Source organism: Lissotriton helveticus, chromosome 8 (assembly GCF_964261635.1).
Source record: "Lissotriton helveticus chromosome 8, aLisHel1.1, whole genome shotgun sequence".
Lineage (NCBI taxonomy): Eukaryota > Metazoa > Chordata > Amphibia > Caudata > Salamandridae > Lissotriton > Lissotriton helveticus.
In genome coordinates, this window is record NC_136069.1 from 905,412,869 (window position 1) to 905,435,287 (window position 22,419).

Here is a 22,419-nt window from a genome sequence, read left to right on the forward strand (position 1 = left end):
GGCAGGGTTCTCTCGGATGATGCCAGTTCGTGGACAGTAACAAAAATCTCGCGTGATTGATTTTCCGCGGCTAGAATGCGGCCTGAGAAGTATTCTGTCTTGGCTGCCAAGATGTCTTTTTTATATTCCCTAAGCATAGAAGTGTAATGTTGCTTGCGGGTTGGGCAGTATGTTATTCTCCATGCTCGTTCGGCCTGTCGTAGCTCCCGTTTCTTGACCTTAAGATTGGGGCTAAACCACTTATTAGCATTGTGGGTGCGATTGATGGAAATCTGTTTAAGGGGAGCCACTGGGTCGCAGGCTTTGGTAAGCCAGCGGTCCAAAGTGGTGACCTGAGAATAAGAGGTTAGGGCCGATAGGTCTGGACAGGTGATAGTTAGTGAGTTGCACAGAGATGGAATGTCAACTCGACTCCAGTTCCTAGCCCAGGAGTTTTTGGTAACAGAGCGTGTTTTAGCAAGACTCAGGTCTAATGAGAAAGCAAGCAGGGAGTGGTCAGACCATGGGCAGGGCGAAATGGTAGGATGAGAAATTGGAATATTTAGAGTCCATATTTGATCGAGGATATGGCCTCGGTTGTGGGTGGGAGCGTGAACGTGCTGAATAAAATTCAAACTAAGAAGCAATTGGGTAAAATCTTTAGAGGTAGCATCCTCGTCGTGGTCCGAAGGCCAATAATTAAAGTCTCCCAAGACGAGGACAGAGGCACTGTTAATTGCCAAAGTAGCCAGTAAATCTTGGAAGGCGGGAAGGAAGCCAAGGGATTGTTGGGGTGGCCGATAAACTAATACACAGGGGAAATGAATCTTAAAGGAAGTACAGCGTACTACTAAGTAGTCAGCTGTTGGTATCGTGGGTGAGGTGAGTGACTGCAAAAGGATTCCCTTACGGGCGATCAAGGCAACCCCTCCACCGGCTCTGCCCTCCGGCCGGTCGGAACGAAACATGCAATAATGAGAGGGAAGGGACGCCAGTACGCTCGGTAGGGAGTCAGAGCGATACCAGGTTTCCGTTAGAAACAATAGATCCGGGGAATTGGAATCTAATAGGTCAAAGAGTTCTGTTTGGTAGTAGTAGTAGTAGTAGTAAAATCTTTATTCGGTTTCAGTTTTACATGAAAAACCATAAAAGCATTTATACATTTCATTTACATACGTTTTAACAATACTAGTGCATATTCAGTTCATTTAAAATTTATGACACTAATTACTTGATCAAGATAATTTAATAATTATTGTTTTGGAGATTTAGCCTATGTTTAAAAATACATTTTAAAAAAGTGCTAATGACTTTACATACATATTCTGAACTTAAAAATTGAAGCCACAACATGGCGGGACGACATTTTCTAAGGCCTAAAATTCTCAACAGGGGGGTTAGCCAACGCCTGCGGTGAGCGGAGTAATATTTACAGAACAATACAGTATGGATTGTGGACTGTTCAGATAGTTCATCGCATGGACAGGCCATTAAACTTTCTTCCCAGCTATTTCTGTTTGGAAATGCTACAGCCCTGTGAAAAATATTCAACCTGAATCTCGCTAATAAGTATCGTTCAAACTGCGAATCAACATAGGTTAAATATGGTTCCATTTCCAAAGTCATCATGACTGCTAGAGAGTGTTGTACAGATGGTTTCTTAATCTCCACAGTAATACGTAGCTCTTCAAAGTGGCTCAGCGCCTTTGCCTTGAGCTCTTTTTTAGGAATTCCAACGATTGTTTCAGGGTTGTGGTAATACTTGGCCATTCCTAGGTCAGTGAGAAGATTTTTTACGTATGTTAGCCAGTCTATTTTTTCAACACGATCTAGAGTCATACAATCCGCAACAATATCTTTGGTGAGAGTGTTTTTTGTTGATACCCATATTCTGCGCCAGAGAAGTACAGGTTCAATGTTGGCCAGGTCCTCAATATGTGGTAGTCCCAATTCTGCGTGGCAGGCAAAAGTGGAGACTCTTTTAGGGACTGACAGTAAAAATCTTATAAAAGTGTTCTCCGCTACCTGGAGGGCTTTTGTATATTTGTGGCCCCATAGGCCCGCCCCATAAAGTGCGATGGAATGGCACTTGGCTCTATAGATTTGGAGTAGTTCAGCCGGGGGCTTTTTCCCTAGTTTCTGGGCGAATTTCATAAGAGCAGCAATAGAGCGCAAAAGTTGATGCTTACGCGCTTCTATGGCCGCTCTCCATTTGTGCTTCTCGTCTATCGTAATTCCCAGATAGGGATATTGGGGGGTAGATTCTAATTTTTCTTTATTTAGGAAGATGCTTTTTCCATGTTTCCTGACCCGGCCAGCTACCATGACATAAGTTTTCTTGATGTTTATGTGGAGGTCCAGGTCACTCATAAATTTTGCATAGCTATTCAGGGATTTTTGTAGCTCACGTGGAGTGCGTGCTAGGATCACCGCGTCATCTGCATACAAGAGCGCGGGCACCAGTCGATCTTTCACACGGGGCAAGTCCAATCCCCCCTCACCATCTCTACCTCAAGACCATTGGTATAGAGGGAGAAGAGGAAGGGGGCAAGGACACATCCCTGCCTGACGCCGCGCTCTACAGGAAAACATTCTGACAGTTCACCCCGTACTCCAAAACGCACCCTAGAGGAGGCGTTGGAGTAGAGTTCTCTGAGAAAGGTCACAAGAACCTTATCTATTCCCATGTTGGTCAATACTGACCATAGTTTTGCATGACTGACGCAGTCAAAAGCTGCAGAGAGGTCGACGTATACCATGTACAACTTCTCGCGCTTTGCCGAGACATATTTCCCCATCAGCAAGGCCAGGTTCAGGGCTTGTTCCGTTGTTCCGTGGCCCTCTCGGAAGCCATACTGGATATCCGAGAGGGTCCCGGTATCGTCCGCCCACTCCTGTAAGCGCTGGAGACCCACTCTGCCCAGTACTTTCCCCAGTGAGTCCAGGAGGGAGATTGATCGATAGCAGGTCACCTCCTCTCTATTTCCCTTCTTAAAAATGGGCACCGAAATTGATTGGGTCCAGGATGTGAGTAGTCCACACTTCATTGTAGCATCAAACACCCTTTTTATGATCGGGGTCCAAAGATCTAATCTAAATTTGAAAAAGTCAACTGGAACCCCATCCGGACCAGGGGCTTTTCCACTCTTACTGGCATTCACTGCAGTTATTACCTCATGTAGTTTGAATGCCAATGGAATTGGAAATGGATTATCCTGATTTAGGCTGTTGTTTCTTTCTATGGGGGCTACTGGTGGGGATTTACCAAAGATCTTTGCGAAATGATTTACCCAGGTTTGTCCCTCGATAGCTACTTCTATGCTTGGCTGATCTTTTATATCCATCAGGAAAGGTGCTTTTACCACTTTCCAAAATAATTCGCTATTTTTGTTTAGTGAGCTTTCGTGCAGCTGATCCCATAATGCTTTTTTTAACTCTTCTTTTCTCACTTTGCACGCCAACCTATACACTTTTCTCAGGTTCCTGACCTCCTCTTGATCTCTTATTGTTTGTGTTAATGCTCTCTTTAGCTTTTTATGGGCAGCTGAGCAATCATGGTTAAACCATCCTTTTTTCCTTTCCATGGTCCCTTTCTGCTTCACAGTAAGGTGTTCATTTACTTTTCTTAGGATCGCCTTAAAGTGGGATAGGACTTCCTCATCGGTTGCCTCGATATCTAAGCACTTCAGTATTGCTGTTTGTGCTGCAATTACAACCTTATTTGTCAGCTCATTTGGATCGATCTTCCCCCACCCAAGGGTATAGCCATTTATTTTTGTAAGTTGTATATTATACTGGGAGAGGGTGGACATTAAGGTTTGGGCTGATAACTGGCATTGGTCCAAAATTAATTCGAAAGTTAAAGCTGAATGGTCGCTTAGTGTGTTAATTTTAACTCTGAAATTCAGGGTCCTATTTACAAGAATCGCTGTGGGAGGATATAATCGATTGTTGTTTCACTTCCCCTTCCGAGGTAGGTAGGGTCCAACTTCCCAAGTAAAGGGTTTGTTTGGTTTAATATTACTAGGTCCAAACTGGACATGGTTTCATTTAAGAAGTCTCCCACCACTGAGTGACTGAAATGGGTAATTTGTTCTTCTGTCTCATACCCCATGCCACAGATATTGCTGTTTGGCCTTTCACAAGGATGGTGGTTAAAATCGCCACGCCAAACAATACTCGGTGGTCCTGGCCCTTGTGTTGGTTTCATGTCACTAATCAGTTTCTTATGTAAAACCCCCAATATTTTTATTCTCTCGTTTTCCGCTAGATTATCGTAAATGTTAACAAGAAGAATAGTCCTCTTTGTCTTGAATACCAATCTCAAGATCTGGTAGTAAGGTTCTAGGCTAAGTGCAGTAACTACCATGCCTGGTATAGTATCCGATATATAAGTTATCAACCCGCCTTTAGGTCTCCCATGGGTTCCTGCGATTCCTGCTGAAAAGTAAGTTTTATACCCTATCAGGTGCATTTCTTTCGTGAGCCAGGTCTCCTGGAGAGCTAGGACTTGACAATCTTTAGTAAACTCTAAAACACTTCCATCCTGAATTTTATCTCGGAGACCTGCACAATTCCAAAACATAATTTGAATTTTTTCTACTCTCCTGCCGGAGACCTGAGTTTCATTTATCCTATTTTCCTTGTTTGGCACAGATGCCTCCACCTCCCGGTTATATTCCTCATGAAGTAAAGTAGATGTAGTGCTAATTTTATTCCCACTGGTGGGATTTTCCCCCTCCCTGTCACATAGTTGATTGGATTGAATCAACTGACTTTGTCCTTCAATACTATAGTTTTCAACCGTGATGTTTAGGATGATATTACCAGAAAGAGTGGCTTCTTTTGTCATGGTCTGGTCTTGAATCGAGGGGAGATTGCTATCAAGTCAATCTATTCCTTCTAGACCACACAGTGTTGAGAAGGGATTAAATATCGGAATATTAAACTCTGGTAATGATGTTTGATAGTTGTTATTCGAGTTACTCCAGTATGTCTGGGAATAAAGTGATTGTGGGGGATAACTAGGGAAGTGATTCTGAATAGGTTGATAGCCTACTTCTCTCCACTGTGGACGCTGTCTTCTTGTTTGGAGGTGTTTAGGGTTATTGATCAGTTCTCGTGGATAGAAGTAGCTAACGTAGTGTGTGGAAATATTATCTCCGCCTATGGCCTCATACCAGTCTCCTAGGGTTCTTACCGCCCTATGGTCCTTAAAATTAATAATTATCACATCTCCCCTTTTGTCTTTCGGTCTTGAGCCCACCCAGGCGCCTTACTGACAGGATTTCTCCATTTACATGTGCGGGAAGGGGTCTGTTCTGCTTCAACCAATAAATGGTTTTGTTTTTTAAAGCATGATAATTCTCTCTGGCCTCTTCTGCTAACTCTGGGACTCCTGTCATAACAATTGTATATGGAGCTGATTCCGGGGGTAGGTCAACTGTCCTTCGTCTTGGTCTTTTTGAGTGTTGTGTTGACTGCTCACCCGACTCTCTGCTTGATATGTTATTCGTGGGCGGATTAGAATTAGTTGTTGCTAAAGAAGGATTTGTTTGTACGAGATTCTTTGTCACGTGGGGGACTGGACCTGAAGGTTGTGATGATAAGATGTTAAAGTTACTCTGAAGGACCGGGGCTGGTTTGGCCATAGGAGGGTACGAAAGGGAGGTAGCAGTGGTCACCGAGGGAGGTCCCATATTACATGGGGGAATTTGTGAAATAGGGTGTAAGGTGGAAGGGGGCTTGGACTCAGAGGACCTGTCTCGGGTAGTAACCGATGGTTTCATACTACTCAATGTAGCCTCTAGAATAGTGAGCCTAATCTCCACTTTCTTTATGCTCTCGCTGATAGGCAGGAGCAAGGATCTAAGTAGGAATTCCAGATTTCCTAAAGGAGCGACAGGGGGTAGTGCATTAGACGGATTAATCACAGGGGCTTCAGCAAGATCAGTAATATTAATACCCTCGTCGGGGGGAGAATTACGTGCATCCACCATCATTCTGCCGGGATTTGGAGCGGGCTTAGAGGCTTTCCCAAAATCAGAATGAAGGATTTTTGTTTTGCCTTGCCCTCCCCTCGTCTTCCTTCTTCGCTTATTAGGGGGGGCCATGCAGCTTCGCCACAGCAACTAGTTTCGGCTTACCTTTCCCAATTTTGGATGCTTTAAGTGGTGGAATAGGTTGGGAAGTCAGATCAATGGCTGCACTACTAGGGCTGGTGGGATGGGTAACCTTAGGGGCCTGCTCAATGGGTGGACAGGGGCTAATAATACAGTTCCTCAACAAGAGCGGGACGCCATCCTGGGATAGTGGCTCCTCGCTGATGTTGGAAGACTCACCCTCTTGGGAGATAGAGATTTCAATCAAGGGCCTATTTTTCAAAGTCTCAATAGAGCGACGTCGCTCGGCCCTACGCTCCGCCAGAGAAGTGTCTTTATCCCCATCCCCACCACCCGGTGTCCGTGAAAAATAAATGTCCAAAGTCCTGTTTTTAACTCCCCCCGCCTTCACAATAGACCCATCCAAAGCTGGTGAGGGCATATCGAGTATCTGATACCCGAGTCAGGAACAGGGGCAGAATCGAACAAGTGCGCCTGCAAAAAACACAAGAGGGTAGGCCCAGCCCAGTCTCCTCTGGCCTCTGAGGGCCTAAGAGGGCCCAGCCTTTGCCCGGGCTTCGCCCCGGGCTACGACCCGCGCGCGTCCCGCGATGCGCGTTGACAGGCCCGCTTATGGTTAACAAGGAGGCGTGGCACTGGGAGGGGGCGCGGCTCGGCCGGGAAGAGTAACCAGCTGTCGGTGTTTGCAGGAATGCTGGTCCTCGCAGTCCCGGTCGCCGCGCCTCTCGCCTCCTCTGCGGCCACGAAGGTATGTCACTCCACGCAGGGGTCCAAAAGGAAGTAGGGACCTTGATTCGCTACTCCTGTAGCAGGGAACAGAGTCAAACTGTGGAAACCTCTCTCGAGTGGATTATCTGATTGTGCCCTGCTGATCCATGATGTACGATGCTGAACAGGTGCAATTGAAGAGATTATCTACGTTGCAAGCGCACTTTTGTCTTGTTGGGAGTAACGCTAATGCAGCGCTATGGATGCACGCCCGCCCAAACAAGAATTAAGGAAATTGAGGATGCTCGTTGCAGGCACACTATTGCCTGTCTTGCAACTGACCTTCTGTTTGGTGCTTAACTGCGGACCGTGTGTTTAACAGAAGAGCTGTAGTGAAGGGAGGGGGTAGGGACGTAGCGGGCGCAGCATCTGTTGACTAATTGGGTTTGTGAAAAGTTGCATCAGTACTGGTGGACCTGGGGGCAGTCTGTCTCCAAGAGTTGGGGAAGAAGGCTGATCACTGGGTAAAACCAAGAGTGTTCAAAACTAGTCATGGAGGAGGTGACCAAAAGCAAGGGGTTGCTAAGCCCCCCTCCCCAAGGGAAAAAGGTGGACCACTGAAAAGACAAAGAAAAGGAGTCCCCTGCAGGCCCCCAAAAACCTGTCCAGTAGGGTGGGCCCGAGACACCTCACAAAACAAAAGTGGGTACTAGGGTAAGAACCCAAAGAATGCTTGGTGCCTCAACTGTAAACAGACAGGACACCTAGCCAAGGACCTTTCCTGTCCTAAAATCAAACCCACTAGTGTATCTCCAGAGGTTGCTAGTTTAGCCTATGAGGATGATTCCTCAGATGAGGAGGTCCTACTAGCCTTTAGGTGGAAAATGGGCCCAAAAGGTTAGTTGGAGACTCCATAAGGGAGTAGACACTTCCAATCACCTACTGGTGAACCGAATCCCAGCTACGCCCCTGAGAGATACCTGTCACACTGTTGTACATGACAGGTTGGTACACTCAAACCAGTATGTCGTAGGAGAGGCTAGAATAGTATGGGCTATCTCAGGGGAGGTCACTGCTAGGCCTGTGCCTTTAGTAACCCTGGAAATAGCTATGCACCTTAGTTGTAGAAGGGTTATAGTCAGTATAGACCTCCACCATGATTGTCTCCGTAGAAATGGCCACCCAGAGGTTGGTCTGAGCCAAATCCAGGTACTGGTCCAGTTTTAATCCTTAACTAAGATTGCTTCTTGAGGTACTGAACCTGCAGCTAGTGCAAGTAGGCCCCAGAAAACAAGAAAAAAAGAAAGTGTAGGAAAAGTGGGCAACTTTTAGCTAACATTCCAGTGAGCCAAGGAGATCTTGCTCCAGCTAGGGGGAACTCCCTAAGTGGCCCTGGTGTAGCCCCACCAGGCCCACAAGAAGTACAGACATGTCAGGCACTGTTAAGCATGGTATGGTGGCTCCTCAGCTAACAGAAAAGAGAGTGTAAGAAGGGTGTTTGCTAAAGGATGTAGTAAAGCCCCATCTAAAAGAGCAGACAGACAACCTGAACCCAAAGAACCCTACAAGTTGGCACCTTCACCTATCAGTGTAGAGCGAAATGTGTGGTTCTAGGCACTGTCAGTTGTCAGTGGCCTCTGCTGCATGTTATCCTTTATGGCTGCACTGTCCTTGGCATGGTGGGCTGACCGTATGTCAAATAGCAAGCTAGGCCCCCTGACCCTGTTGGTCATGGTGGGGTTACTCAAGTTGTGGGTAACCTCTTTGGGTAAGCTGGGGGTTGGCATGGCTAAAATAGAGTTAGCAGAGATGGACACCTCTGATCCCAAAACAAAAAGAGTGGTTGAGAATTCTAAAGAAGTAGACAAAGGGCATTTTAAATTGGATCCTAACACTTTGAGGTTGGTCAGCTCCCCAGAGGGAATGACCTAGACAGATGTAAGGCAGACTAGGCCCTGAAACAATCCAGCCTGTTTCCTTGCTCTTCCTCTCATGACAAACTAGGCAGACTCTCCCAGGTTTGGCTGAGTCGCCTGGCCTGTGGGCTTGTGTGGGAAACTGGGTTTGTGTTGCAGCACCCCCCCACTATACAATAAGGTGTATGCACTACAATACACCTTATGCACTAAGATTGAGCTGTATTAGAGTGTGCAATGGCGTTTATAAGTTAATCTATGTCTGTGTAAACTGAGTACAAGTATACAGACCCATTTTGGCTTGCCTTTTGGCCAATCCTTTTCGTTGCTTTGTCTTGTGTTTTGTGGGTCACGGCTGTGCCCACTTGTTATTGACTGTTTCTTAAACGCTACTAATTGAAAACTATTATGAAAATAAATTCTTGTCCGGCTGGACAAAATACATACTTTCTATCTAGTGTATGATTATCTCCCCTTGTTTATTCTTTTAGAATAGGAACCACTGTTCTCTATAACATGAGGTATTTGTGGGTCACTACTAGAGCAGACCTTCCAACCCAAAGGCAGGTGTTTAATACTACATGTGAGGGCATACCTGCATAAGCAGATATGCCCCTGTGCTGGTCAGTTCCATTACTGCCAACATAAATGAACAGGGAAGCCATTTTAGAACATGTGCTGGACACTGGTGAAAATGAGTTCCCCAGCTACATGACGGCTTCACTCAAAATATGGATGTCATATTAATAAGCCCACACTGATTCCTGTATGGATTTCATAATACATACATCCAGAGAGTACCTTAGAGGTACCCCCTGAAAACCTATCAGACTATGGTGTGTCAGCTTAATGGTCTATGCTAGCCTGCCACCAAGACAGTTTACTGCCCACTAACCCCCCCCCCCCCGGGTGAGGGCCTTTGCTCTAAGGAGGTCAGAAACAATGCCTTTCTGGGAAGAGGGTGCCACACCCCCTCCCACAGGATGACCTGCAGATTAGCCTTCCTAGGCGGCAAGGCTACAAAGAGCTGCTGCCTTTGAAATGCTAATCTGGCTCCCCTCACAGGAGAGGAAAATGACCCCCTTGTCCAGTGCTCCTTTGGCACCTGGACAAATGGGAAAATTAGCTAGTCAGGTAGGCGTACCACCCCTAGGTTAGTACCACCCGTAAGGTTGGCTAAAATGAGGTGGACAACACTTTTCAGAAGTAGCCACCTTTGTGTTGGCATGCTTAAGAATTTTGGGGTTGGGTTATGTCCACTTCCCACATGATATTATTGACTATTGTGGGATTTGCAGATGTCTTCCACTCTGTGTTAAGCCTAAGGATTCTCAACAACACTGCTCCCTGATAGAGCACCTTGGAACTGCATTAGCAAGCCCAATGTCCACTCATAAGGGAACTTCTTGACTCTTTACATGATATATCTTATTTTGATATATATCATTTAAAAAGCCAGCATCCTACATTGGGTAGTCACAGAAAAATGAAAAAGGAGGCTCGGAAAATGTGGATAAAAGAAAAAGGCAGAAATTTAGAGTCAAATAAAAGACGGTGAATTTGTAAAAATATGCAGCAAGGGTCTCTGTGTATACATTTAGGTCTAATTGCAACTACGGGGGAAAATCTTATGCAATGCCTTTGCTCAGGCTTAACACTTGTAGGTGTGTTTTTTGCACCTGACTACAAGCTTTCCTGCCATAGATGTTACTAATAATTTTAAAACAACTTTAGTAAAAAAGTCAATAATTTGTTGTCAGCTTAATGCTGTAGTAAGGATATATCTTGCTACCTAAATACTTCTGTGACACATCATACTGTGTCTGTTGCACATATTCTGATTCATGGAAAATGAACTACATTGTAAAGTACATATACGAGCGAAAAGGGGAATGGAAGAAATCATTTGGATTATTTGTTCACAAGAATTTTTGATATTTCCGTTTTTAGCGCCAGCACTTCAAATGTTGCAAGAATCGAAGAGATGGAGAGGCTTTTGAGAGAGGCACAAGCTGAAAAGACTCGATTACTTGAATCAAGGGTAACATATTCAGTTTTCATCTTTTTCTAGACGTTGATGTGAAATAAAGAGTTGTGATAATTTCATTAGTCCAGGGGAGTAGCCAGAAAAAATAAGTACCCCCCACTTTGCACATCTTGAAATGATAATAGCAAATGAGTCAGTCCGATTATTCATAAGGTGCTTGTGAAGGTAGATTCCCCCCAAAAATGTTTTCAGATTTTATTTTAAGTGGTGCTAATGGGGGCATTTTACAACAACATTTTCATGGAATTTAGACAAAAACACAGGCATTTCTTGATGGGCACTCAGGTATTAATCCAGAAATTAAGGGTCTACTTACTAAGGATTACTTACCTTCCCTAGAGGGTTTGGGCATTTCCATCAAAGATAAAAATGTTGCTGAACAATATTTCAACAGTAAAATTGCCCTGAGGAATTTGTTAAACAAATACCCATTGGTTTGCAATTTCATATAGACTTATTTTCTTGGTGTTCAAATTATCTTCCTTCACTTTACCCTGCACCTCCTCTCACCATTAACAAATGGCCACCCTGGTGTGTAGTGAAGTCCCATAACCATCCCACCTCACTTTCATCAGAGGTTAGTATTAAGGCACCCTGCTTTCACTATATAGTCTATCTTAAAAAGGCCATCCAATGTAGAGTAAAACAGTAGTTTTCTTTACTCATTTACGCATCTCTAATAATCACCAAAAATAGGCGTTCTAAAAGGTTGCTTTGTGTGATGACTTCAGGTGGGGTTGTGGTATATATTGTGACATTATTCCCCAGATGTCCCCTTTAATAGAATAAAATGACAACTTTGTCTCCCTTCCATTCCTCTATGACAGTGCACATGATAAGCTTCTTTACTGTGTGATTCGAACCGTGAATCCCTATAACCATAGTGCTGAAGATCGACATTTTACACGTGGGTACCGGGTATGGATAACATGAGGTTAAAGGTCTGTTCCCCCTCCTTGCAGACCAAAGAGAACAATGTCACTTTACAGATAGTCTGGCTGGGCCTCGGTTTACACCACTGACTGCTGTTGCACCTGAGAGTAAATAGAAAAGGAGAGAATGAAAAAAGAGAAAGATGAAGAGGGCCAAGCAACAGAAATATAAAGGGTGGAGAAAACGAACAGGACAGAATGGACAGAGAGAGAGATAGAGAGAGAGAAAGGGGAGGGCATGGAGAAGAGGGTGGAGAGCGAGCTCAGGCTTCCCCTTCCTCAGTTCAGTAACAAATTATGTCCAGGTAATTTCTTTGCATTCTGGGATTTGTAATCCTGATCATCCCATTTGAATTCAGAATGTTAAATCCCAGATTGCAAAGAAAAAACAACTGGTTAAGCTACTCCCATATGAACCTGGGAACCATGAGAGCTCTGTAGATAGTCACAGGGAATAGACAGAAATAATTACAGAAAGAGAAATGTTAGAGTATTGTGTGTACTGGTATTGATTGCCTCATGTTCATTGGGTCAAACATCAACACACAATGCCTCACTAAACACAGTATGAGGTGTAAAGGAAACCTATATAGACGGTCACTAGATATGATGAATGTCTCTGGGTGCCACGAGTGTCAGCAACGTGTGTTGGACTTCAAGCCGGATAGATGGCTCCGTGAGTTAAGCACTCAGTGTGGATATTTAGTCATGCCTTTTTATCCTGGCAAGCCTAACTATGTTGAGTTCCTTCAAAGTTCGATACATTGATTACCACCATTACCTATTAGTAGACCCTGCTGTTTGGAGGGATTAGAAACAGAAACTTTGCATATGAAACACTATATCAAAAACAATATGAGAAGTCATGGCACAATAAATAGCATTCATGGCACAATAAATAGCAGTGTTATAGGCATAGCAGTGATAGAAGAGCGTGTCCAGAGGAAGAGTGACCCTGACAATAAGCAGTCCTGGCACCAGAGTAGCTCGGATTTGAAATCACTCTGCACAAATGTGCAATCCTGGCTCAAGAACACCAAACGAAAGCTACCTTTGGCTGAAGCACATCACTGGTAAAAAAGCACACCCTAGCAGGAGAGGAGCTCTGGTACAAAAGTCCTGTATTTGAAACCTGTCAACTCAACCTTGTTAGGTGCTATAACAAATATCCACCCAAATGGATGCATGTATGACAGAGCCCTTCTTGTGAGCATAAATGAAGGTTTACAGTAATCCGTCTGCAGAAGAGGTACTCAAAATGTGCCTGGCACTCCTTCAAGTAGAGTACACACCAGCACCACGTCAGTTGAAGCAGGATCGATCTATCTATCTATCTATCTATCTATCTATCTATCTATCTATCTATCTATCTATCTATCTATCTATCTATCTGTCTGTCTATCTGTCTATCTGTTGTGTGCTTGTGTGTGTGTTTAGAGAGCAAGCGAGTGAGAGAATCAAATCAATTCTAATGCAATTTAAAGCTATAATTATTTAAATCAGTGGCGCAGGGTATGAGTATAGGAAGATTGCTTGACTTCTGTAAATTAGTTGACTCGTGCATTTATTAAGTGCATTTTACTCAAGCAGTGATGAATAACGTGTATAATATATATAGTATACACTGATAAAGACGTGTCTAAACTCTATACAGTATTTGAAAGGGCTTAAGAAGAATGTTGAAAATAGTGAGCAAGGCTACGAACAATTGATTACTATTTATTGATCAGCAAAATCTGACTAAGGAAGTGAAAAGAAATGGGGTGTATACAGTCCTGCAGCAGGAGGAAGAGTGTCCCTACCAATTCTCAAGAGTTCCAGATAGAGGAACTGTAAGAGTATTGCGACGTGTAGGCTCCGTATTAAACAGATGTGGATTCTGCTTATAACAAAAAGAAACACATTGTTATCTTAGTGAGTTGTGGGTACCAGATATCACACAGAATACTGGAGGAAAGAACGACAGATGGAAGATATTGTCCTGGTATCACTAAGGAGGCTGGAATTTATCACTGAGAAAACTTCATTATGGAATGCTGGGGTTAGTGCATTTCTTTTTATAAACATGTTGTATCGATGAAGTAGGAAATGCAGCAAAAAAAGCAATACACAGAAAACTTAATTTAGTTTATTACGAATGTTTAAGACCATGCAGCAGGACACATTTTATTAATTTTCATGTAAACATAGGAACACAGGTTATTATATACATATCGTGGACATTTAAGAGAAGGGAACACATTTTCAACAATGGTTGGGCTTTGTAAGACATTGGGTTACTGGCTGAGGGGGTGACACCCTACTAAAGCAGCAACCATAATCCTTGTCAGGGTGAAGTCACAAACAAACCCCAAATTAACCTGTGCTTAACCATCTGGTAGCTTAGCTCAAAAGCAGTCAAGCTTAACCTAAAGGCAATGTGTAAAGTTTTTATGCAGCACTTCAAAAAGTAATAAAGTGAAAATTCAAAACAAGGAAATTTCCAACATCAAAATAGAAAAATAGAGTATATTTTTTAAATAACTCAAGACTGAAATGACAAAAATCCAATCAGTAGAACCAGAGATATGCAATTTTAAAGATTTAAGTGAAAACAGCACCAAAAAGCCACAAGCTTCTGCTTGCAAAGAGATGCGGAGTCCCGTGTTGAGGATGCGTCGTGCAGCTGTGGTTCCGGGGAGCTGCAAAGTGTGATGTAATGTCCTTGCTTTGAGATGCTTTGCACAGCGGTGATTCCGATGGGCTGCTTTGGACGGGCAATGTCCTTACATGGAGATGCGTTCCACAGTTGCAGACCTATGGGCTGCAGTGGGCGATGTGAAGTCTTGGCTTCAGGGAAATTTGCGCAGTAGAGGCAATGCATTGGTTCCGAGGGTGATGCGCCACAGAGCAGCAAAGGCAACGCACTGATTCTGCAGGAGATGTGCCACGCTGTGAAGGAGATTCGTCGGTTCTACTGAATTCACAGATGGGCTAGCAGAGCACCTTCTGGCATACTTCCAAGGGTCCAGGACTGTGGTGGCACCTCTTGGGATGGCAGGGTTCAAGTGCTGGATTCAAGGTTGTTGGAATTCTGTTCCCTTCCTGAGGCTTCTGATCAAGAGGCCAGCCAACTAGCCCCTTGGAGTCACTCTGGGGTCCAGGGTTTAGAAATGCAGGTTCCATTCCTTCTCACCCAGGCAAGAGGTCAGCCGATCAGCACAGTAGAGCAGCAGTCCTTCCGGGCACCTGTCCAGCAGAGTGGCAGTCCTTTCAGCAGCACAGCAGTCCTTCTTCCTGGCGGAGTTGACAGGTCCAGAAGTGTACTGAAGAGTTAGGTGTGAAGGTCCAATATTTACACCAGGTGCCCACTTTGAAGTCTAGAAAGCATCTAGGGGTTTCCAACTCCCTAAAGTGTCAGGCATCTTCTTCCTCCCTATCCTGGCCCCAACATGACTGGGGTCACAAACGTACAGTGTCAAACCCTTTGCTCAGGTAGAGCCTTTGTGGTGTGCAGTGTGGTAGGTGGAACCTCCTCTCCCTCATCAACTCAAAGCGGCCCATCCTGACAATGCCTAGTTTCTCTTGTCTCACTGTCTGGAAGCAATACACATATACCAACTGCCAGCTACACCAAATGGTTAAGACAAGAAAATTTCAACATTCTAAAAACGGCATTTTCAGAACTGTATCTAAAAATCCAAATTTACCATTAAAGAAGGCTTATAATTACAATTCTTTAGACAGCAAACTCAAATTAGCTACATGCTCCCAACTGGAAGGTCTTGAAAGAATGTAGGGTTTTTTCACTACCAGGACATGTAAAACTTAAAAGTACTACTTTTTAAAGACACAGGACAATGCACTCTGGGCTGTTCAAGCCCTACCCTAGGGGTGATATATATGTATTAAAAAGGAGGTTTTGGGCCTGCTAAAAGGTTTATTTTGCCAGTTCGACTTGGCAGTTTAAAACTGCCCACACAGGCTGCAATGGCAGGTCTGAGACATGTTTTACAGGGCTACTTAAGTGAATGGCAAAATCAATGCTGCAGGCCCACTGGTAGTATTTAATTTACAGACCCTGGGACATTTAGTACCACTTTATTAGGGTCTTACAAATAAATTAAATGTGCCATTTGGGTGTAAGCCAATTCTAACATTCTTAAAAGAGAGAGCGCACGATAACGTTTGGATTTTGTTAGCAGTGGTAAAATGCGCTGAGTCCTAAAAGCCCACAAAAACGGGTTTAAAAAACAGGAGGGTGAATGCAAAAAGTCTGGGTATGACCCTGCAGAATAGGCCAAAGAAACATATATTTAAGCAGTAATGGATAGAACAAGGGATAATTACATTTAGTCTTTCGAGTAATAGCAGATTACTAAATGATCCTCCACTGTCAACACATGTGTACTTGAAACAGTTACAGGAGTGTGACAAAAGATTCTGTTGTGGAATGGGCCTCTGTATGGTACGGCGCCCAGCACTAAAGGACAGTGATACACACCAGCTGTCCCTTTTTTCTATGAGTGATCAGAGGTACAGTGACACCAGCAGATGGGTGTGACTGCTTCTGATTATTCAAATCCAGAGTCAATCATAAGGACAATTGCCTCCCTCCAAGTAATAAACTGCAAGGCCACTTTCTAGAATGAGGGAGAATGCTAAATTCACTACTTGCCATATTCGCAATCATTTATTCCTTAGAGATGTTGACAGTTAACATCATGTTCTAGCCCTTCTCTGTATTGTCCTAAATTTCCTAGCCATAAATTTCCTAGCCAGCGTAATTGTTGATTTCAGGTTATATTTGTGCAAGGTGGTCTTATTTATATGTATTTATGTACAGTTTTTGGTGAGTGAAGTCATGCCACTTTAGTCTTTGGAAGGCTGTGCAGTCTAAAAATAAAATGACATCCTTGTTCAAGACAGTACTTACACAGATAGTAAAACAATTAAGTCAGGCAGAAAATAGGGGAAATAAAGCTATGATTCAAAATATTCACATGCAATGAAATAGGAAGGGACAAGTTCAAATCGGAGGGCATCATGAGATAAATACTATGGGAACAAACAAAGCAAACAGTAGTGAGTGTTAGGTTAGGTACAACAGCATTTGTGGTTACAAATACCATTCTTCAAACCAGTGCTTAATTTATAAGAGAATGAGTGCTGGTGCCTAACGCTCTCCTCAGAAGCCCACAGAAGACCTCTTTAATCCTCTGCCAGACACTCCCAGCCGCTTATCTCACTTGTGCATGTTCCTGTTTTCTCCTTTTATGGAGGTGTTCATCTTCCTCCTTATTTCTGCTTTGACTGTTTCCCCTCTCTTGCTCTCGGGAAAATGTTTGATGCAGAAAAATCAGTGCCGGTCCCCTACAATGAGTGCCGGTGGCCCACTCCAGTGCTTAATTTGTAAAAAAAGAAGTGCAGGTGCTGAAAAATTTGCCAAGGAGGCCACAGCTCACTTCTTCCTCAGGTGAGCCCCACTTTCAACACTCTTACTGCCTCATTCTCTATCTTCTAACCTTGATCTGTTGTCTGTCCCCTAAGTCTTTGCTCTAAGAGTCTATCCTCTTACCTCTCTAATTGTTTTCTATCATTGTTTTCACACCTGGTGTGTTACCTTATTACCTGTATTTCTGATTTGCCCTCTATTCATTCTAGCCCTGCCCTTTTTCCTCTTCACTTTTATCGGTGCTCTGCTCTCTCTCCCCTCGCTCTTGGCTCTTTACTGTCACTCTTGTAGCAGTGATTAGCTGTGTCTCCGTTTTAGCATTTGTCTGCTTTTTTTCCCCTGTCCTGTCCTCTACATCCTTTCTTTCTATCTTCTCTCTTCTTAATGCTCTCTTCTTCACATCATGGCTGCTTTCTCTTTGTATTTGATGTGCTCTCCTTTTCTTCAAATTAGCTCCGTCTTATCTCTCTCCTCTCCTGTTGTTTCTTTCTCCTTTTTACTCCTGCTCTCTCTCTCATCTATAACACTGCTGCTGCCTGAGACCCCTGTCGTCAACCTGTACATGTCCCTGCTATTTTGAACTCTGCGTTTTCCTGTTGTCATTCCTAAAGAAGTGAAAGATGGCGTTTTTTACTTTCTTACCTACACCAAGTGCAAAAACAAATTGTACACCAAATAAAAATGCTTTTTTTGCATATATTAATCAGTGTGGTATAACTGGGTTTATTGTGGAACAGACCTGCTGCTCGAGCACAGCAGGTGATGTCACTGCTAGTGCTGCCTGTAATTAGTAGGTCCAGGGATGGCGACGGCATCGGCATCCACTGCTCAGCTTGCTGTGACCCTGCCTGCTACAGCACAGGCATTGTCCCCAGCCGCAATGCTGCCAATGCCAGTAAGTATGGCTGTGGTGCCTACTGGACTCATGCAGGTTCAGCAATTACCATGCTGTGGTGCAGCGCACAGATTCTACAGGTGATGCCATGGCGCACAAAAGTTGTGTTGGTCCACAGCAGCATCGAGCACGTTGAGGATAGCAGCTATGCAGTGCTGCAGGATATGCTACTCTGGCTACGCAGCAAGTGGAAAGTCCACACTTACTTTTGTTTATTCTTCCTCAAGAGCCCTCACTCCCAAGTTCCAAATGCGCTCTCGCAGCTTCCTTGCCTCAACTCCGTCATGAGCCAGCCCCCAGCTACAATTATCCAATGGGAGGCTTGGGCTCAGGCAGTGGCAGGGTGCAGCAGGCTCGGGGAATAGAATACAAGCCATTATTTGTCGATGACTTCTTGGATTTGTGATCGGCGTGATGACATCATCACTAACGTGGTGATACACAATCATGCCTGCCTGGACAGGCGTATGCTGGCCTGTCTATGAACACTTACCTGCCAGTCACCATGCAATGTATGTTATTCTTTTTATTTTGAATTTGAACAATTAACATTGAGACCACCATTTGCAGGGTCAGAAATTGTAGCCTCGGCCCTGTGAAAGAAGTGCCGGTGCTGAGCACCTGAAAGCATCTGATCAAATTAAGCACTGGCCCACTATGGCTGGAATTAAGCACTGCTTGGAATCTATTACAGGCTTAAGCTAGACTTCGCTTTTTCCAACTCATTCAATGTTACTTCACGGACAGGACATTAAATTAGACGGGCAGTGGCAACATTTTGAAACCCGGAAAACATTGAGTAATATTTCTGTGCATGAGTACATGTGACCAATGACTAATAGGCAAGGTTCTGCAATTTGTTGAAGGAAAATTGCTACAATATTTATAGTTGTGGTTTTAAAATTGAATTATTTCTGTCTCTGTGATGAGCTTATTCAATGTTTCCCAGCACTGGTTAGGGCTGGTGAGAAATAAGGTGATTATATATCTTAGATTCCATGTTGCCTGTTTCGCTATTGCCTAGTTAAATTATCAAGACGTTCGTCACTAACATAGCGGTGTAGTGATTATGGAGAAAATGATACATAGCTACTTTGCACTTTTTTTCTTGAGAAAATACAATTCTTCTCTTGTATGAAAGTGCCACCTTAATTAAACTGGAAGGAATGCAATCTTAAAATCAATACTGTGATATGGAGTGTACATTCAGACTTTGGGCATTTCTTTTCCCTGTGTTCTTTCACTAGAAATGCAGTTTGCTATTGCTGCCATTTTGATAGTCATGAGCTGCTAGTTATCCAGTTGCATGCCGCTGCACTGCTGTAGCGGTACAAAAGGAGGTGGTGATGGACGGAGCATCTGAACCAATCAAACACTCACACCCAGTCAAAAGATATGGGTTTAATCCATCACCGTTCTTTAGCCCACTCTGCCACCCCAGTTCAGACATGGCTATATGCAAATCAGTCTGACCCTGTGCCTCATGGAAACAGTCCAGCCCGAACTGCCAAGCCATGCCTTCCCTGGACCGGAAACAAGCTTCTGAGGACCGGTTTCTGGCATTACAGCCTTCTTCAGCCCGGCTTGCTTGAATCCAGTGGCAAAGTAAGCAAGGGACTCACGTCTGAGCATACCCTGCCACACTTATGGCGGCCAAAGCGGTACAAAAGGGGGTGGTGATGGACGGAGCATCTGAACCAATCAAACACTCACACCCAGTCAAAAGATCTGGGTTTAATCCATCACCGTTCTTTAGCCCACTCTGCCACCCCAGTTCAGACATGGCTATATGCAAATCAGTCTAACCCTGTGCCTCATGGGAACAGTCCAGCCCGAACTGCCAAGCCATGCCTTCCCTGGACCGGAAACAAGCTTCTGAGGACCGGTTTCTGGCATTACAGCTTTCTTCAGCCCGGCTTGCTTGAATCCAGTGGCAAAGTAAGCAAGGGACTCACGTCTGAGCATACCCTGCCACCAGTGGCGGCTGGTGACATTTGAAAGTGGTAGGGCAGAAAAGTCGTGGATGAGTGCTACGTCGCAATAAGTTTTTGAAAAAAGAATGGGCAAATAGAGCATTTAAGGCAACATTGAGAGTGCAAGAAGGTTTAGAAAGCAATTGTGAATCTGTAGACTTGAAATAATTAAACACATAACAAAATACCCCATATCCTTCTGCATTAAATATGTTCAACAGTTAGGTTACTGTGGTGTGCAAATCTGCTTTATTAGCTGTAATTAACAAGTCAGTCCTTTATCATCTAAATAGGTGAATATGTCCATGTGTAATGTAACTACTTGCTCATGTAAAGTGCTCCAATACTTTCGAGTCAAATATACGCTTTATAAAAGTGCAAAAATAATTATATATATCTTTTCAATAGTTTGACTTCATGTGTTTACCCCATGCATTCCTGGTTGACACGTGGTGCACTATTGCATTGGCATCTGTAGCAGAGCGACTGCAATAGAAACAGGAGTCCAACAGCTACTACAATCAGATCTATTCTATAAAAGCGCCAATTTCGAAATGCAGACAGTGCATTGTGAGGTAAACACATGCCCAACCTCGGACAACTATGACATTTTTTTCGACTATCGAAAGCTCACTACATCAGCTTTTTAAACAGTAATTGAGCATTACGGCGCTGCCAAAGGCTTTCTCCTCACACATCATATAAGCGCCACAGCCCAGTACTACCTACGTACCAAGTAAGTCATAATCATGTAATTTCGTGCAAATTGCTTTCCCTCTATGCTTAAAAGATAAAAATGTACTGTAGCCTTTGCACTGTGACTAAGTCGTGGAGGGTTTCAAGAGCCAAATGTTTACTTTGCTACACGTGCTGACAACCGGTATTGTAATTTACAATGCAGGCCATTCCTCCAGAGTGTTACATAACATCTCTAGGGCCTCACGAGCAGGGCTCTATCATCATGATCACTGACTGCCTGGACCACCGCCACGCACACCACACGCACTTGTACACAGTCACTGACTGGTGATACTATTACAAAAAAACTTACGTTACGGTTATATGAGGAATTGTGTTTTTGTTTGCTCACGATTGTCACTTTCGCCTACTTTTGCTTTTGTAATTTGTTCACTTGTTGTAACGTTCTCACTTCTCATGTTTCAGTTCTGTTCCTATTGTGAAGCGCTCTGAGTCTGACACCCTCGGGTAAAGTCCGAGGCCTGTTTTGAACCGAGCAGCATTGCCTGGTAGCATTTGATGACTGTGAGTGCCCTGACGGGGACTGTGGAACTGCCTGAACACAAGGGCTGGGCCAAGCCTGCTGTGCACGAACCACGAGGCAGAGAGATGTGGAGGCCGGATTGCTTATCTACGTGGCCTTGGAGTGGTGGCACTGAGGTGGAGGCCCCGACTCCGCGCAATATTTAAAAACGCATAAATAATAAATAAATAACCCCAACACAGGCCAAGGAGTCAGGAGCGGCCGCGCTGTCGTCGGCGCTGCAGATATCGGGTGACACTGAAAATGAGGGGGGTGGGGGAAGGTGCCGGCAGCCGGGGCTCAGGGGTGCCTCCTCCGAGGCCTAGATAACGGGCTGGCTGTGGCTTCAGCAGTTGCGCATAAAATTAAATCTGTGTCAAGACAGTGCCACTGCCAGCCAGTTCATCAATCTACTAATATCCTCATGATCACTGACTGCCACCGCCACGCACACCGCACACCACACGCACTTCTTAGTATTAATATTGACTGGTCAACTCAATACTACTATTACAAAAAAACTTACGTTACGGTCGGTTATATGAGGAGGTCTACTACCAGTGCAGTGTCTGTATAATGCACACTCTCCCTCGCCTCGTGACTCTGCCTCGTCGTGTTGTTGTGGTACGCCAGGCGCAGTGACGTCACGTGCAAATGTGTATACATAGCCAATCCTGACGCAGCTTAACAGCGCCAGGATTGGATAAAGAGCAGGGTGAATACTGTCCTTATGAGACCCGGGGGACCCGGGTCCCTGCCTGTCTGCGACCTAGAGGGGAGGAGGAGGCGGGAAGGGACTACCGCGTGTGCGCATGCGTGGGCCAGTCGTAAAAAATGACTAGTCCAAAATGCGCACACACGGTGCTGCCTGCTGCGCAGCGCTCCTATTTCTGCTCAGCTGGCCCTGAGGCTGTCACTCACTGTCCCGCAGCCCCGCCCCACACCCTTCCGCGATGTACGATTCTGTCGGGCTTGTCCCTTTACAGCTGGCTCTCATTGACGCACGCAGACTGTGAGTGCGCTTCTTAGGACCGATAATTTATTTTTGAATCACTGCAGCACTGCACATACTTAATTGAATGCGTGACCTGACGACGGTGGCTAGTGGGGCAACGCCCCAACGCCCCCAATGGACCCACCGCCACTGCCTGC

The 22,419-nt window shown here is 44.5% G+C and overlaps 1 protein-coding gene across 1 annotated transcript in view; it reads left to right on the top strand.

Annotated features, from left to right (window-relative positions):
• PHLDB2 (pleckstrin homology like domain family B member 2) overlaps window positions 1–22,419 on the top strand; it is a 453,671-nt gene that overhangs the window by 391,390 nt on the left and 39,862 nt on the right. The window contains exon 14 of the mRNA XM_078657711.1: window positions 10,676–10,766. Within this exon, the coding sequence (XP_078513837.1) occupies window positions 10,676–10,766 (91 nt within the window). The remainder of the gene's footprint in view (window positions 1–10,675; window positions 10,767–22,419) is intronic.